This window comes from Balaenoptera ricei, chromosome 8 (genome assembly GCF_028023285.1).
Source record: "Balaenoptera ricei isolate mBalRic1 chromosome 8, mBalRic1.hap2, whole genome shotgun sequence".
Taxonomy (NCBI): Eukaryota; Metazoa; Chordata; class Mammalia; order Artiodactyla; family Balaenopteridae; genus Balaenoptera; species Balaenoptera ricei.
The window spans coordinates 42,575,610-42,594,330 of NC_082646.1; the positions used below are offsets into that span (position 1 = coordinate 42,575,610).

At 40.1% G+C, this 18,721-nt stretch overlaps 1 protein-coding gene across 1 annotated transcript in view; it reads right to left on the reverse strand.

The window, feature by feature from the left end:
• Positions 1-17,273, reverse strand: part of HEPHL1 (hephaestin like 1) — an 88,223-nt gene extending 70,950 nt beyond the window's left edge. The window contains exons 1-2 of the mRNA XM_059929401.1: positions 17,104-17,273; positions 4,980-5,224 (exon numbers count right to left, since the gene is read on the reverse strand). Coding sequence (XP_059785384.1) covers positions 4,980-5,224; positions 17,104-17,273 — 415 coding nt within the window. The remainder of the gene's footprint in view (positions 1-4,979; positions 5,225-17,103) is intronic.
• Positions 17,274-18,721: the final 1,448 nt, after the last annotated feature.

Sequence of the window (18,721 nt, forward strand, 5' to 3'; positions counted from 1 at the left end):
ACACTCCCAAACTCATTCTACGAGGTCACCATCACCCTGACACCAAAACCAAAGATGTCACAAAAAAGAAAACTACAGGCCAATATCATTGATGAACATAGATGCAAAAATCCTCAACAAAATACTAGCAAACAGAATCCAACAGCACATTAAAAGGATCATACACCATGATCAAGTGGGGTTTATCCCAGGAATGCAAGAATTCTTCAATATACGCAAATCAATCAATGTGATACACCATATTAACCAATTGAAGGATAAAAACCATATGATGGTCTCAATAGATGCAGAAAAAGCTTTTGACAAAATTCAACACCCATTTATGATAAATGGGTGGGCATAGAGGGAACCTACCTCAACATAATAAAAGCCATATATGACAAACCCACAGCCAACATCACTCTCAATGGTGAAAAACTGAAAGCATTTCCTCTAATATCAGGGACAAGACAAGGATATCCACTCTCACCACTGTTATTCAACATAGTTTTGGAAGTTTTAGCCACAGCAATCAGAGAAGAAAAGGAAATAAAAGGAAACCAAATCAGAAAAGAAGAAGTAAAACTGTCACTGATGCAGATGACATGATACTATACATAGAGAATCCTAAAAATGCTACCAGAAAGCTACTAGAGCTAATTAATGAATTTGGTAAAGTTGCAGGGTACAAAATTAATGCACAGAAATCTCTTGCATTCCTATATACTAATGATGAAAAATCTAAAACAGAAATTAAGGAAACACTCCCATTTACCATTGCAACAAAAAGAATAAAATACCAGGAATAAACCTACCTAAGTAGGCAAAAGACCTGTATGCAGAAAACTATAAGACACTGATGAAAGAAATCAAAGATGATACAAACAGATGGAAAGATATACCATGTTCTTGGATTGGAAGAATCAAAACTGTGAAAATGACTATATTACCCAAAGCAATCTACAGATTCAATGCAGTCTCCATCAAATTACCAATGGCATTTTTCACAGGACTAGAACAAAAAATTTTACAATTTGTATGTAAAAGTCTTTACAAAAGACCCCAAATAATCAAAGCAATCTTGAGAAAGAAAAACAGAGCTGGAGGAATCAGACTCCCTGACTTCAGACTATACTACAAAGCTACAGTAATCAAGACAGTATGGTACTGGTACAAAAATAGAAATATAGATCAATGGAACAGGATAGAAACCCAGAGATAAACCCACGCACCTATGGTCATTTTTGACAAAAGAGGTAAGAATAAACAATGGAGAAAAGATAGCCTCTTCAATAAGTGGTGCTGGGAAAACGAGACAGTTACATGTAAAAGAATGAAGTTAGAACACTTCCTAACACCATACACAAAAATAAACTCAGAATGGATCAAAGACCTAAATGTAAGGCCAGACACTCTAAAACTCTTAGAGGAAAACATAGGCAAAACAGTCTATGACATAAATCGCAGCAACATCTTTTTTGACCCACCTCCTAGAGTAATGGAAATAAAATCAAAAACAGACAAATGGGGCCTAATGAAACTTAAAAGGTTTTGCACAGCAAAGGAAGCCATACACAAAACGAAAAAAACAACCCACAGAATGGGAGAAAGTATTTGCAAATGAAGAGACTGACAAGGGATTAATCTCCAAAATATACAAACAGCTTATGCAGCTCAATATCAAAAAACCCAAACAATCCAATCAAAGAATGGGAAGAAGATCTAAATAGACATTTCTCCAAAGAAGACATATGGATGGCCAAAAAAACACATGAAAAGATGCTCAACATTGCTAATTATTAGAGAAATGCAAATTGAAACTACAGTGAGGTATCACCTCACACCAGTCAGAATGGCCATGATCAAAAAGTCTACAAACAATAAATGCTAGAGAGGGTGTGGAGAAAAGGGACCATCCTACACTATTGATGGGAATGTAAATTGGTGTAGCCACTGTGGAGAAGAGTATGGAGTTTTCTTTAAAAACTAAATATAGAACTACAATATGATCCAGGAATCCCACTCCTGGGCATATATCCGGAGCAAACTGTATTTGAAAAAATACATGCACTCCAATGTTTATTGCAGCACTGTTTACAATAGCCAGGACATGGAAGCAACCTAAATGTCCATAGACACAGGAATGGATAAAGAAGATGTTGTACATATATACAATGGAATATTACTCAACCATAAAAAAGAACGAAATAATTCCATTTGCAGCAACATGGATTGACCTAGAGATTATCATACTAAGTGAAGTAAGTTAGACAAAGACAAATATCATAAGATATCACTTATATGTGGAATCTAAAGAAAATGGTAGAAAATTTGAAACTTATTTACAAAACAGAAACAGACTCACAGACTTCAAAAACAAACATATCGTCACCAAAGGGGAAGTGTGGAAGGGGGATAAATAAGGAGTTTGGGATTAACACATACACACTATTATATATAAAATAGAGTCAACAAGGGCCTACTATATAGCACAGGGAACTTTACTCAGTATTCTGTAATAACCTATATAGGAAAAGAATCTGGAAAAGAATGGATATATGTGTATGTATAACTGAATCACTTAGCTGTACACCTGAAACTAACATAACATTGTAAATCAACTACACCCCAATATAAAATAAAGATTAAATTTTTTAAAATCCAGTACTTATCAAATTAAAAACTCTCAAACTAGGAATAGATGGGAACTTCCTTCTAAGAATAATCCACATCTAACATCATGCTTAATGTATGGGAGACTGCATGCTTTCTTCCTATGACTGGGAACAGGGGAAGAATGTTTGCTCTTGCCACTGTTATTAAATATTGTCCTGAAAGTTCTAGCCAGTGCAATAAGCCAAATAAAAAACTAAGTTTTACCCGTTGGTAAGGAAGAAATAAAACGTTATATTCATAGTGACATGATTCTGTATTTAGAAAATTCCAAGGAACCCTTTAAACATCTACTAATATACAAATTTAACAAGATAGTAGGATTCAAGATAAATATATAAAACTCAATTGTATTTCTACACACTAGTAACAAACAATCAAAAATGAAATTAAGAAAATTATTCCATTTATAACAGTATCAGAAAGAATAAGATATTTCTGAATAAATTTAACAAAAGAAATGCAAATCTTGTACACTAAAAACTAAGACATTGTTTAGAGACAATAAAAGTCTAAATTCCATGTTCAGATTGAAAGACTCAATATTGTCAAGATGGCAATTCCTCTTTTAAATGCAGATGACAATTTCCCCCCAACTGATTGATAAAACTCAATGCAATCCTAATCAAAACCCGGCTGATGTTTTGTGGGGTTTTTTGGTAAAAATTAACAAGTTCATCTGATATTTATATGGAAATGCAAAGGACTTAGAGTAGCTAAAAAGTCTTGAGAAGAGCAAAGTTGGAGGATTTATGCAACCCAATTTCAAAACTTACTATAAATTCGTAGTAATCAAGACAGTGTGGTGTTGGTGCAAGAGTAAGCACATAGATCAGGGGAACAGAATTGAGAGCCCTGAAATAAATCCTTATACTCATAGTTATTGATTTTCAACTATAGCCTACGAATCATTTATCTTGTATTCCCAGGACCCACAGTCAGTCTCTGGCATCTGGTGGGCACTCAGTGGAAGTATCATGAAGGTAATGAATTTTACATGCTCACATTCACCTACTCAGAACTAACCAAGTCTGGGACCGAGAGCTTTGCTGCACTTCGGATGGAGGTAAAGCACCAAGAACAAAGGGCACTCCTAATCTTGTGTCCATCATCAGAGGTGTCTCCTCTGGCTGCTTAGACAGACCTGTCTATGGCAACTCCCAGGCAAGTTTGGCTGCCTTAGGACAATAGTTAATAACCAGAAGCTCGTCCTTGGTGATAAAGTAAGATGCATCAGAGTTAATGGTGCTGTTCCTGGCATGTTCCTCAGAGCCAGGAGTGTAGCAGGTTCAGCATCATTTGACACATTCCACCTGGTCACGAGCAAGAATGAAATGAAAGATGTGAAAAATACTTCTGAAGACTGAGAAATACTTCCATCTCAAAAGTCTAAGAATGTTGCTTTAAAAAAAAAAATTTAACTTTAGGGAGTACTCAGGAAACTGTGCTATTGAAGCTATTTAGGTACAAACAAGAAGACAGGGATGGGGGACTTCCCTGTTGGCACAGTGGTTAAGAATCTGCCTGCCAAAGCAGGGGACACGGGTTAGAGCCCTGGTCTGGGAAGATCCCACATGCCGCGGAGCAACTAAGCCTGTGTGCCACAACTACTGAGGCTGCACTCTAGAGCCCTCGAGCCACAACTACTGAGCCCATGTGCCTAGAACCCGAGCTCCGTGACAAGAGAAGCCACCGCAATGAGAAGCCCTTGCACCGCAATGAAGAGTAGCCCCCGCTCGCGGCAACTAGAGAAAGCCCGCGTGCAGCAACATAGACCCAGTGCAGCCTAAATAAATAAATAAACAAACAAACAAACAAATAAATAAATAAATAAAATTTTAAAAAAAGAAGACAGGGACGCTTCAGAAAGGAAGCACCAAAGACAGTAGCCTTAAGCAGGGAAGTTGAGGTCCACGTGCACTGAGACACCCTCCCCATAGCTGAGGCTGTTCCTGGTGATAGGACACAGGAATCCGTTGTGCACGCTGCTCCTTATCCAACATGGGACCCAGTCAAGACTGATTGACAGGAAGGTTAGTGTGCTTCTGGGGCCGTGGTGGAGCATGTGTCAAGGGACGCCAACACCCAGTTCTGTAGCAACATAAACAAAAGTGAGAAAGAAGAGAGGAAGGAAATAGGGTAAGAAAAAGGAAAAAGAGAAAGAAAAGGTGGGGACAGATGGACATGGGGTGAGGGGGAGGCAGGGAGAAGACAAAAGTACATGTGTAATCTTAGAATGCGCTCTTAGAATTCCGTTCACTGCAACTGACAGTTGCCTTACTTAAGAAGGAGAGAGAAGACACCAATAATATAGGATTGATATTTACCTTCTGAATCTTTGTTGTAGAAAACACCATGTGGATGCAAGGAGTAGGGTCGGGAAGCAAAGTTCTTTAAATGGATGACAATCACATCACCCACTTCAGCTCTCAAGATGGGGCCCAAGAATCCAAGCCAGGGAGGTTTGGGGATCTCCGTGGAATAGGTCTCATCTGTGTAGTGTCTGTAAACAGCCTTTTTGTAAATACCGCCTATCCTGTTGGGTCCTCTTTCGAGAAATAAGGTTGCAAGTCTAAAAGTAAGAAGGAAAATATTTTATAACTGAAATTAAAAGAGAAATCCTAATAGCTTACCTTAATAGTCCATAAAGTACTTGTAAGCATGATTTCTCATTTGGTGTTCACCAAAACCCTTCAGCCTCTGTAAAGTTGGTAAGATTATCCTCAATTTATTAGTGATGAAATGGAGCCTAAGAATTAAGTGACAAGCCAGAAACAAATAGTATTCACAACCAAACTAAAACAAAACCAAAATATTCTAAAGTCACACTGTCCATTTGCCCCTTTTCATTTAGCAAACACTTACTATGCACTTACCACATTCTCAGTAGGAGTCTATGATCTAATAATGAAAAAATTAAGTAACTACACAGAGCAATATATGATTATGTAAGTGCCAATTGAGTGGTTGATGCAATGGATATTGGCTCAGTTTTTCTAGGAATATATTTGTTTACAGAAGGAAAAGATTGCTGTGGGTCAAAGAGGTCAGAAAAACTTCATATAAAATGCAGAAATTAAGGAGAAGTAGGATTGGATAACAAAATGGAAAAGTTGAGGACACTAAGCAGGGACAGAGCATGAGCAACAAGGAGGAAGAAGTATGGGTGATATGGGGGGAAAGCAAGTTATAGGCTGGGGCAGAGTTCTGGAAGGTGAGTAGCGAGAAGTATGGATGTGTGTAAAATCTGGGGAAAGATTGATAATGAACTTTACCATATGGTTATCATAGGTTGAAGAATTTAGAATTTAGAATTGATCTTGGAAGAACTGAGGACTCACTGAGGTTTTTCATAAAATGGGTGACATGATAATCAGTATTTAGGAATGATCCTTATGGCAATGGTGTGAAAGTTTTAGAGGAGTCAGGCAAAGGGGATAGCAAAGATGGGGGGCAGGGAGGTTGTCAGGAGATTAGGAGGGTGTGATGCAATAGGAAAAAAAAGGGATGGATATGAAAAAACAGAATTCTAAGACTTAACAAAAGCCACATTCATAGAAAGATAGGCAAGATGAAAAGGCACAGGGCAGTGCACCAGATGAAGGAACAAGATAAAACCCCAGAAAAGCAACTAAATGAAGTGGAGATAGGCAACCTTCCAGAAAAAAAATTCAGAAAAATGATAGTGAAGATGATCCAGGACCTCGGAAAAAGAATGGAGGCAAAGATCGAGAAGATGCAAGAAATGTTTAACAAAGACCTAGAGGAATTAAAGAACAAACAAACAGAGATGAACAATACAATAACTGAAATGAAAAATACACTAGAAGGAATCAATAGCAGAATAACTGAGGTAGAACAGATAAGAACAGATAAGAGACTACTACAAGCAACTTTATGCCAATAAAATGGACAACCTGGAAGAAATGGACAAATTCTTAGAAAGGTATAACCTCCCAAGACTGAACCAGGAAGAAGTAGAAAATATGAACAGACCAATCACAAGTAATGAAATTGAAACTATGATTAAAAATCTTCCAACAAACAAAAGTCTAGGACCAAATGGCTTAACAGGTGAATTCTATCAAACATTTAGAGAAGAGCTAACACCCGTCTTTCTCAAACTCTTCCAAACACTTGCAGAGGAAGGAACACTCCCAAATTTATTCTATGAGGCCACAATCACCCTGATACCAAAACCAGACAAAGATACTACAAAAAAAGAAAATTACAGATCAATATCGCTGATGAATATAGATGCAAAAATTCTCAACAAAATACTAGCAAACAGAATCCAACAACACATTAAAAGGATCAAACACCATGATCAAGTGGGATTTATCCCATGGATACAAGGATTCTTCAATATACACAATCAATCAATGTGATACACCATATTAACAAATTGAAGAATAAAAACCATATGATCATCTCAATAGATGCAGAAAAAGCTTTTGACAAAATTGAACAGCATTTATGATAAAAACTCTCCAGAAAATGGGCATACAGGGAACCTACTTCAACATAATAAAGCCCATATATGACAAACCCACAGCAAACATCATTCTAAATGGTGAAAAACTGAAAGCATTTCCTCTAAGATCAGGAACAAGACAAGGATGTCCACTCTCACCACTATTATTCAACATAGTTTTGGAAGTCCTAGCCACGTCAATCAGAGAAGAAAAAGAAATAAAAGGAATACAAATTGGAAAAGAAGAAGTAAAACTGTCACTGTTTGTAGATGACATGATTATATGCATAGAGAATCCTAAGATGCCACCAGAAAACTACTAGAGTTAATCAATGAATTGGTGAAGTAACAGGATACAAAATTGATGCACAGAAATCTCTTGCATTCCTATGCACCAACGATGAAAAATCTGAAAGAGAAATTAAGGAAACACTCCCATTTACCATTGCAACAAAAAAAATAAAATACCAGGAATAAACCTACCTGGGGAGACAAAAGACCTGTATGCAGAAAACTATAAGACACTGATGAAAGAAATTAAAGATGATACCAACAGATGGAGAGATATACCATGTTCTTTGATTGGAAGAATCAATATTGTGAAAATGACTACAGTACCCAAAGCAATCTACAGATACAATGCAATCAGTATCAAATTACCAATGGCATTTTTATGGAACTAGAACACAAAAAATCTTAAAATCTGTATGGAGACACAAAAGACCCCAAATAGCCAAAGCAATCTTGAGGGAAAAAAACGGAGCTGGAGGAATCAGACTCCCTGACTTCAGACTATACTACAAAGCTACAGTAATCAAGACAATATGGTACTGGCACAAAAACAGAAACATAGATCAATGGAACAAGATAGAAACCCCAGAGATAAACCCATGCACCTATGGTCAACTAATCTATGACAAAGGAGTCAAGGATATACAATAGAGAAAAGACAGTCTCTTCAATAAGTGGTGTTGGGAAAACTGGACAGCTACATGTAAAAGAATGAAATTAGAACACTCCCTAACACCATACACAAAAATAAACTCAAAATGGATTAAAGACCTAAATGTAAGGCCAGACAGCATAAAACTCTTCAAGGAAAACATAGGCAGAACACTCTATGACATAAATTACAGCAAGATCCCTTTTGACCCACCTCCTAAAGAAATGGAAATAAAAACAAAAATAAACAAATGGGACCTAATGAAACTTCAAAGCTTTTGCACAGCAAAGGAAACCATAAACAAGACAAAAAGACAACCCTCAAAATAGGAGAAAATATTTGCAAACGAATCAATGGACAAAGGATTAATCTCCAAAATATATAAACAGCTCATGCAGCTCAATATTAAAGAAACAAACAACCCAATCCAAAAATGGGCAGAAGACCTAAATAGACATTTCTCCAAAGAAGACATACAGATGGCCAAGAAGTACATGAAAAGCTGCTACACATCACTAATCATTAGAGAAATGCAAATCAAAACTACAATGAGGTATCACCTCACATCAGTTAGAATGGGCATCATCAGAAAATCTACAAGCAACAAATGCTGGAGAGGGTGTGGAGAATCGGGAACCCTCTTGCACTGTTGGTGGGAATGTAAATTGATACAGCCACTATGGAGAACAGTATGGAGGTTCCTTAAAAAACTAAAAATAGAATTACCATATGACCCAGCAATCCCACTACTGGGCATATACCCAGAGAAAACCATAATTCAAAAAGACACATGCACCCCAATGTTCATTGCAGCACTATTTACAATAGCCAGGTCATGGAAGCAACCTAAATGCCCATCAACAGATGAATGGATAAAGAAGTTGTGGTACATATATACAATGGAATATCACTCAGCCATAAAAAGGAACAAAACTGGGTCATTTGTTGAGACGTGGATGGATCTAGAGACTGTCATACAGAGTGAAGTAAGTCAGAAAGAGAAAAACAAATATCGTATATTAACACATATATGCGGAATCTATAAAAACGATACAGGTGCAGGGCAAAAATTGAGACACAGATGTAGAGAACAAACGTATGGACACTAGGGGGGGAAAGTGGCGGGGGGTGGGGGTGGTGATGTGAAAAAAAAAAAGAAAGAAAACGTAGGGGAGGGGTGGAAGTAAGAAAAAGTCTTTTCAGTGTCTATGCAGCAAACCACCCTTAACAATACATAATACATATGTAACAATAAGAGAGAAGCTCCAGCTCTTATGAGTCTTAGAAGATGCAAATCTTGCCCAAGGAACAAAGAAAGTGGGTGACTTCAAGGAGCCATCCACAGGAAGCAGCCTCCGGTTTAGCTTGAGTGCACTCATTAGAATGCCCAAGTTGTTGGGTTGTATATTGTATTTATAGTGTAGCTGCAGGGTGACCCCACTCTGAGTGACTGAGTAATCACCACGCCTCAGATTCATCCTGAACCTACATTCCAACATTTTGACTTAAGCTGAGGACTTGTCTGTTTCCTGCTGTGAAGGAATCCAGTGGTGTTGGGAAGTGTCCCATTAGCTACTGCTTTAAAGACAAAACGTTTACATTGCCAAGGCCAGGGGCAATACCGTGAAGGGAGACACCTTCCAAAGGCAGGAGAGATCAACCACTGTCAGAACGAACCTGCCTGTGGAAATCCTCTAACCAGTGCAGAGGTGGGCTGCCAATTTAGATTCCGAGGCATTTGTAGCTCACTGGGGCTGTGCAGCTCACCAGCACCTCCGTCCCCCACAACCTGGATCTTTTAGTGGGATTTTTTTTCCCTTCCATTCAACCATCGAGCAGTTGTTGAACCTCTACTGTATATGGGACATTAAATTAGAAACTGGAGTCAAGATGTATAATTCTCAGTCCCTGTATTCAAGAGATTTCCCATCTGGTTGGGAAGACAAAACATGCATTGGTGAATAAATAGCAACACCGAGTTTTCTATATTAAGGGACAACTAACCGTATAGAGCCCAAATATCTGAGTGTGTGTTGGGGGGATGCAGGATGAAGATGAGTTGCAAAGTAACATCAGCAGAGGGTGTGGTCAGAGCAAACATGTGAGATCATATAGTCACAATAAGGACAAGTGGTGTTGTCTGAGCTTGAGATGGGCTGAGGTTCACCAATGAGAAAACAGGACTAGAATGGGACAAGTGCCACGTGGCCAAAGGAAGGGTGAAGATGGCAGTTTCGAGTTGCAGCTCGGGCACAGCCACGCCCTTCTTAATCAGATTAATAGTTTTTGAAGCTATCCCATCCAGTGATGAGCTCCTCTACACCTTGCTCACCCTGGTTTCCCCCTGGCATCCCCTAAGTCTTGAGTTCCCCCTTCACCCACCTCATTTCCACAGAAGCCCCCTAGGTGCCAAATACACACAGTAAAGGGAAAAGAGAATGAGCTTGAATTCCAATGCCCGCCTTGACATTGTGAGGTCTTGGGAAAGTGACTTAACTTCTCTGAACCCCAGTTTCCTCGGCTGTAAACCGCTGACCATGGCAGAGCCACTGTGAGGGGTAAATGAGATGTGGAGCCCCACGCAGAGTGTCTGGGAGAGTGAGCGCTCAGTCAATGGGAGTCAGGGGAGTTATGATCATTTCTGGCAAAACTCTAACTAGAAAAGAGGAAAATGTGACCATCTGAGGTCTCTTTCCCATGGATATCCTGCTCTCCAGAGAACCCCTCAAGACAGGAGGGCTAGCATGAAGACAAACGTTTCCTGAGTGCTAACCCAGTGCCCGCCACCACATCTAAGCATTTACATATCTCCTGATACCCACCCTGCGGTGGGCTGATGATGGCTTCCAAAGATAAATTGACATCCTAATCCCATTATTTGGAGAAAGAGTCCTTGCCGATGTAATTAAGTTAAGGATTTCGAGATGAGGAGATGATCCTGGATAATCCAGGTGATTATCCAACCCAACCTAAATGTCAGTCCTAAATGCCAGCAAAAGTGTTCTCATAAGGAGGAGATAAGACATGCACTGAGGAGAAGGTGATATGAAGACGGAGGCAGAGATTGGAGTGATGCCATCACAAGCCAAGAATTGCCAGCAGCCCCCAGAAGCTGAAAGAGGCAATCAGTGGATTCTCCCTTAGAGCCTCCAGAGGGAGTGTGGCCCTGCCAACACCTTCATTTCAGACTTCTGATCTCCAGGACTGGGTGAGAATAAATTTCTCTTCTTTTAAGCCACCTAGTTTGTGGTAATCTGTTCCAGCAGCCACAGGAGATGAATATACCATCCCCCCCATGGAAGGACTGTCATTATCCCCATCTCACTAATGAGAAAATTGAGGCAAAAAAAAAAAAAAAAAAGAAGAAGACTCAACTACTTGCCTAGTAAATGGAGCAAGAATTCTAAGCTTCTCAGTTGATGCCAGAGCCCCACACTCGCCAGGAGGCAAGACTGCCTTGGCATCTTGTTAGACCACTTGGGCTACACTTGGCTACGGAAAACTTCCCTGGGTCTCCTGGTCCCCCTGACCAGGGCAGGAGATCTGTCACCCCTATGCATGGCAGGGAAAGCTTTAATGACAATGCCTGGAACATAGTAAGGACTCAAGGACAGCTATTATGTTGTCTTTGAGTTCTCTCAAACCCCACAGACCTTGGTGTCCCACTATCCAGAGGTGAGAAAGGGAAGAGGGGGACTAAGATGGTGCTCGTGAAGGATGGGGAAAAGGGAGAATTAGGGAGGGGAAGGTGGCAGGGACTGCCAGCTGCCTTATATTCTTGCTCCCTTTCTTTCTTAGTAAAAGAATCAAACCCTGCTTTTATTCAGGCCAAAAAGCACAAAACTAAAAGACCATATTTCCAAGCCCTCTTTGTGTCTTTGAGCATCCAATGAGATGTAAGTAGAATTGGTTGGGTGGGGTTTTCATGAGAGCCCTTTAAAGGGCTGATGCAGCAGGAATTATGGCCCTTCTACCTTTCCCCTTTCTCTCTTCCTTCTTGGATAACAGGCATGAGGGCTGAGTCCTAGCAGCCATTTTGTGACCATAAGCTTCCTTAAGGAGTAAAGTCGCATGCTAAGGATGGTGGGTCAGAAATATAGAAGGCCTCTGAAATCCTATCATGCCAGCTGTCCCACCAGCCTTAGACTGGCCACCTTTGCATTTCTTTCATAAGAGTATATCAAACCTTAATTTATTTAAGCCACTCTAGTCTTGTCTTTACTGGCAGCCAAAAGCAATCACTAACTGATATAGTAACCCCAAGAGATTCACAAGGCATCAGGCCCAACACATGATTTTTTCTGCTGATAAGGTAGAAGTTGAGATTTGAAAGTCATCATCTGTCTAAGACCAAGCGCTAATGAGGTGAGATCCTTCTCTTTATTTCAAAGCTTATAAAAGCCTTTCTCTTCCTCCACCTGTTTCCCTTCAGTTGGCTCTTCTTTCAGGTAAATATACAGGGCCTTCCCCATCCTAGGGCCTGCTCCTAGGGGGTGTTCAAAACCCTTTGCCATCAACTGGGCTGCCACAGTGATATGGTTGGGTAAACTCCATTTAGAAAAATTTTCTAAATAGAATGTAACTCCTAAATCCTATACTTTCTAGGAAACGTCCATGCTTATAGTCTCAATTATGTTTTTGAGCCCTATGATCAAGCAAAGGTACCAAGCTGGAAAGTTAAATGGCACCATCTGATGGCTATCATATCTTGGTGAAATGATTTCAATTTTTTTTGTTATCTCATCCTTGTGAATCAGGATTTATTAGGCTCTTGGCACTGCCTAATTTTGGTTTCCAAGATTTTTTACATCACTGAAACTTTGGCACTCACCTTTCTTTCCCCCTAATTTTTTCCCATTCCCCTTATTCAAAGATAATGCAACCAGAACAACTAAATTGACTGACAGTGATTAGTTCTTACTTTAATGATTCCAAATGACTGGCCTTGCTCAGTCCTCCATGGGTCACTGTCACTGACAAACTCTGTGTTGGGAAGGGGGGTTATTTTACATATGCTGGGCCTTCCTCTCCACCAACAGAGCACTCATCCTCCAGCTGCAGAGGTGACTGGTGTACATCAAACCACTAGAGAGCAAAGCAGGGAGAAGGAAACACTGTGTCCAAGGCCAGATAAAGACACCAGATAAAGCTCATGAGGGGTTGGGAAGGAAGCTGACCAGAATAAGCCAGGGCTGTGGGGAAAAACTCTGTGGATGAAGTGAAGAACTGGAGACCGTTCTTAAAGAATAGGGAAAAAATGAATGGGTAAATAAAAATATAGAATACTTCAAAAATTGTCACATATCCCCACTCTCGGGCTTTCTTCAACTCTGATTTCTAGGCTGAACATTTGCAAATCATCTCTCTCCTTGCATTGCAAAAAATCTTTCTAGAACTGGCAAGTAAGGTAAGATGTTTTTCATTTAGTTTTGAAAATTATGTCTAATGCCTTGGAATTATACTTCTCAAGTGACTTTAAGGATTGTGTTTCAACTCCCTTGTTATACAAAGTAAGGAAATTGATGTTCAGAGAGATTACGTGACATGTTCAAGGTTACACAGCAGGTTGGGGGCAGAACAAGGACTAGAAGTCAGGTCTCCTGGTTTCTAGTCTAGGCTCTTTCCACTCATAATGGAATACTAGGCACCCAGCCGTCATGGACTTCTAAATATTGGGCATTTTCTGGGTGTGAATATCTAACCAGCAGAGAGTCCTCAGAAGTGCTGTCTACTCATCCTGCAGAAGCTAAGAGGCATGGTCACATCACCCAAGATGATTCCTTGCTCTGGGGGAAATGGCGCAATGCAGAACACACATAGTGAACTCCATACTTGTCCCATAATCGTGACATCTTCACATATGTCACCTGTGGCACCCATGACACTTGTGAATCATGGCACCTGAGACATGTGTCCTGTGGTCTTCAAGCAAGAGTCAGCAGCCAACCACAACTGTACCTTCTTAGAAACTTGCCCTGAGCCACTGGCCACATGAGTAGCACTTCCTGGCATGATTGCTGCTAAAAGCCAGCATGCATCACATCCTCACTCAGGCTCCCTTTTAAGAGTCAGGAGTCTGCCCCACATAAACATTGCTCCTTGACACGCCAGAAGGGAACCCTTGGGGACCTTGGCATTCCAGGTATGACATCTAGTATGCCAGCTTCTCCTAAAGGGCAGGAGTCCTCCTCTATGGAACCAAAGCATTTGTTAAACCACCTTACTCTACTTTGATGACAAACTGTGTTTTAGTCATGCCTATTCTCTTTTTTTTTTCTTTTCTTTTTCACCATAATTATTTTCATACATTTTATTGTAATTTCTTCAAAGCACCATCTTCTGGCTGAAATGATCAACAGAGATCCCCTAACTTCTTCCTGCACCCATCCTTGTGGAAATGGCATTTTAGTATTTGAGTATTTAAAGTACTTTGGGTTTTTAAACAAACTCCCAGACATAGAAAACAAACTTATGGGTACCAAAGCGGAAAGGTGGGGCAGGGGGAGGGATAAATTTGGAGTTTGGGATTAATATATACACACTACTATATTTAAAATAGATAACCAACAAGGACCTACTGTATAGCACAGGGAACTCTGCTCAAAATTCTGTAATAACCTAAATGGGAAAAGAATTTGAAAAAGAATAGACACCTGTATATGTATAACTGAATCACCTTGCTATACACTTGAAACTAACACAACATTGTAAATCAACTATAGTCCAATATAAAATAAAAATTTAAAAAAAAATAAAGTACTTTGGGTTTTTGAATGAACCCAGGTAACTGGTTTGGTCACTGACACCAGTGATCATTTTCAATGTCTTTCTGGAAAGAGTGACAAGTGAGACTAAACCTGCCCTTGGTAAAGAATTGGGTCTTTCTAGAAAGTTCTTATTAATGGAATCCTTGACTTCCCTCAAAGTTGAGTTTAATTCAATGGGAAAGGATCACCTTTGCCAGGAAAAGGTTGCATCATGAAAAAATATTGGCTCTGAAGTCAAAGAAATGTGAGTTTGGTGCTGCCTTTTACATTGTAAATGAGTATTTGACTTCAGAGCCTCAGTTCCTTGTTTGTAGAGTGGGAATAATAACATCTGCAAGCAGTAATGAATTAAAAGTCTCCGGTACAATCACTGGGTCAGAGTAAATGCTACCAAACAGCTATACTGGCATGGGCATTTTAGGAGAAAGATAGAATTCTATGCATATGGAAATGTGTCCAACATCACATTGAGCTTAAAGACTACACTCACTACCCTCAATGCACACATCTTGAATATTTTCCAGTCCAATAGCTGCTCACAATGATCATTTTTCTATTGATGCCTTTTTGAGGACAGCAGAGCTCTATTTCCAGGGAAAGCCCCTGGCAGTTAGGGGAGTCTTTCGACTCCATATCCATTTGTTGCAGTACAAACTGCCACCATCAATTGTCAGCAAATGTGAGATTGAAAGAAGTCAAGAGCATTCTCTGGAAATAGCCCCTGGACATTAAATTTCCTGGTACAAAGCTTAAGGAAAAGTCTTTCTTGGTAGCCTGGCCGGCATGAGCATCATCCTTTTTGAATAAACAAAACATGACTATGCCTCCTTTGTGTTATTAGATAACCTGGAAGCCGTGTGTCCAAGCCAACTAGGTCTTTGGTCTTTCCCCAGGGCAGGGGTACCTGGCTTTTAAGGACCTGTTGGCAGACCCCATGAATCTTAGCAACTAACCTCATCTTTAAAAAATGGAACTTGGATTTGGATGCACTGGGCTCTGCCTATCAAGAAAGGAACAAGCATCTGAATATATGACTATTTGCCAAAACATCTCAAAAGATGTTCTAAGAACTACAATGTTGAAAATATGCATGACAGCTTCTGGAGCCAGAAGGTGATTTCAGAGGGAACTCCAGGGAGCAAATGAGAGATTTAAGACACAGCACTCTGGGAGGAAGAGGGGTAACAAGTGCTATTTTCTGCAAAAATTATAAGTCAGGGACATAGAAGACTGCAGCATCATCTCACCCAGCTATGCCCTGGGCTCTGGAGATAAATATTGCCCTCAGATTGAATGAGTTGGGGCTGGAACAAACCTCTCACAAGCAAAACAAAGCCATTTCTAAGTGGACTCAAGGAAACTCTTAAAATACCAGCCAAATCTATTATAACTCTCCCCCTTTTTTAAACATTACAAAACAAAATGTAACTACCTAGAGCATACCTATCCCTAATTATGATGTTTCATTCCAAAAATAAAAACTAAGAAAACACTATGTGTTTTAACAGTGAAGAATTCTTGAAATTTCTCAAATTTTTATCCCAAGTTTTAACTTTTTTTTTTTTTTTTTAACACAGTGAGTCCAGAACCCATGGAAGTTCTTAGTGATACCTAGTGAAACTTGTCCATGTAGAGAGTAAACCATTATTCAAAACACATGGTTTGGGCTTCCCTGGTGGCGCAGTGGTTGAGAATCTGCCTGCCAATGCAGGGGACATGGGTTCGAGCCCTGGTCTGGGAGGATCCCACGTGCCGCGGAGGAACTAGGCCCGTGAGCCACAATTACTGAGCCTGCGCGTCTGGAGCCTGTGCTCCGCAACAAGAGAGGCCGCGATAGTGAGAGGCCCGTGCACCGCGATGAAGAGTGGCCCCCACTTGCCACAAGTAGAGAAAGCCCTCGCACAGAAACGAAGACCCAACACAGCCATAAAATAAATAAAATAATAAATACTTTAAAAAAAAAAAGTAAAAACTCAGAACCATCTGCTTTAAAAAGCACCAGTCCCATATCCTTAAAAAAAAAAACAAAAACACATGGTTTTGTATATGGCTCTTCACAGACGAGGCTGTGAATATATGGAGCTAAGAATGTCTCTTCCAAATTACACACTCGCCCATGCAAGGGCTCTCCAAGCAAACACAAAACCTCTCCTGTTGATTTAGGTCAACTCACCCCCACTGTAGCCACCCAAGGAATACAACCTTCCCCAAGCAGAGTCAAAAAGGAGCCAAACCTGGGAGTCTATTGGGACCCCAGTTTCACTCACTTGTCTTCTGCGAAACTTTTCCCAGTAATAACATTCTTCCCTTGGGGTACATAGTTCCAGTATTCTTCCACAATCCCAATGTGGTATGTTCTGGTAACTGCGCCAACTATCCCAGACAGACCCAGGAATGTAAGGAGAAGGATACAGCCAGCCGGCCGCTTCTGAGGCATTTGTGGATGTAACTCAGGCAAGCAGCCTGCAACCCTGCCTGTCCCTCCCCCTCACTCAGGGCTAGTTATAAATAAGGAATGGACAAGGTTCAGCTCCTCCTACTTAGGTAGTTTGGGGTTGGGACAGAGGCTGACAACTTGTATAAGCAGAGCAAGCTCAGTGGGGTAGTTGCTTTGATGACAAAGTTTTTGCCATCCATCCAAGTAATGTAACTGGCTTATTTATTTACTGTCCAAACCAAACAGACTTGTTTCTGTAAGGTTTTGTGCTCTGCTCTGACATTAGTCTTTCATCTTTGCCAGGAATGTCAGTACAACAAGTTGGGCTGATGGCTTCCCCCTGCTTTCTCTTTTTTTCTCTACACCTATTACAGGAACATATTAAAATTGGAAAACTGGGTGGGTCTGTGTGGAGCATCAGGAAATAATCCCAAGCATTAAAGAAGACTTCATCTCTTTCGAAAAGGCAGAGAGAGTGATGTAATCACCCTCCACCTTCTCCAACTTGTTTCATGAGGCTACATGAAACAATCAACTCACATCATAAAGTTTATAACAACATTGTAAAACCTCACTAATTCTCCATTGCTCATGCACCATCTTCCCCAGATGCTCTCAAATCCCATCAGCAAAAATGAGGCACTCAATCGCCCAGTTCAGCCAAAATTTTAGAGGCCATCACCCCCAAGGGCAGGGAGCTGCCTTTCTTAGAATGAATGAAAATAATAAGGAAGAAGTACCCTTCAGGCACATGAAGACAAAATTCAGTAGCAGGTCTTTGGGTCAAAAAGAGGAAGGGATGCTCATTCTTCTATTTATTCTAATCTGTGACCTAGAATCTCCGTGTTGAAAGAGACCTCATCCACCCCTGGAAGAGAGCCAATCTGATTCCCATGCAGAGTTGCTCTTGAAGCAGCAGCCATGGAATGAAGGAGACAGCCTCCTGGCTGGGCTTTGAGGTTAGAAAGACCTGTGTCTGAATCTAGTCCTACCAGTTACTAATTTAGTGGCACTGAAGAATAACTTGACCTCGCTAAGTCTGGATTTGTAAAATGGGGATGGAGGGGTTGTTAAGAAAATTTAAAGGATGATATATGAGCAAGTCTAGATGAGTTTGGGCTTGATAACTTTTTAGATAAAACAGCAAAGAAATGATCCATGAAAGAAATAATTGATAAGCTGGACTTCAAAAATAAATTTCTGCTCTGTGAGAGACACTGTCAAAAGAATGAGAAGAAAAGCCACAGACTGGGAGAAAATACTTGCAAAATACACATCTGATAAAGAACTGTTATCCAAAATATACGAGTAACTCTTAAAACTCAACAATAAGAAAACAAACAACCTGATTAAAAAATGGGCAAAAGACCTCAACAGACACCTGGTCAAAGAAGATATAGGGTTGGAAAATAAACATATGAAAATATGCTCCACATCATATGTCATTA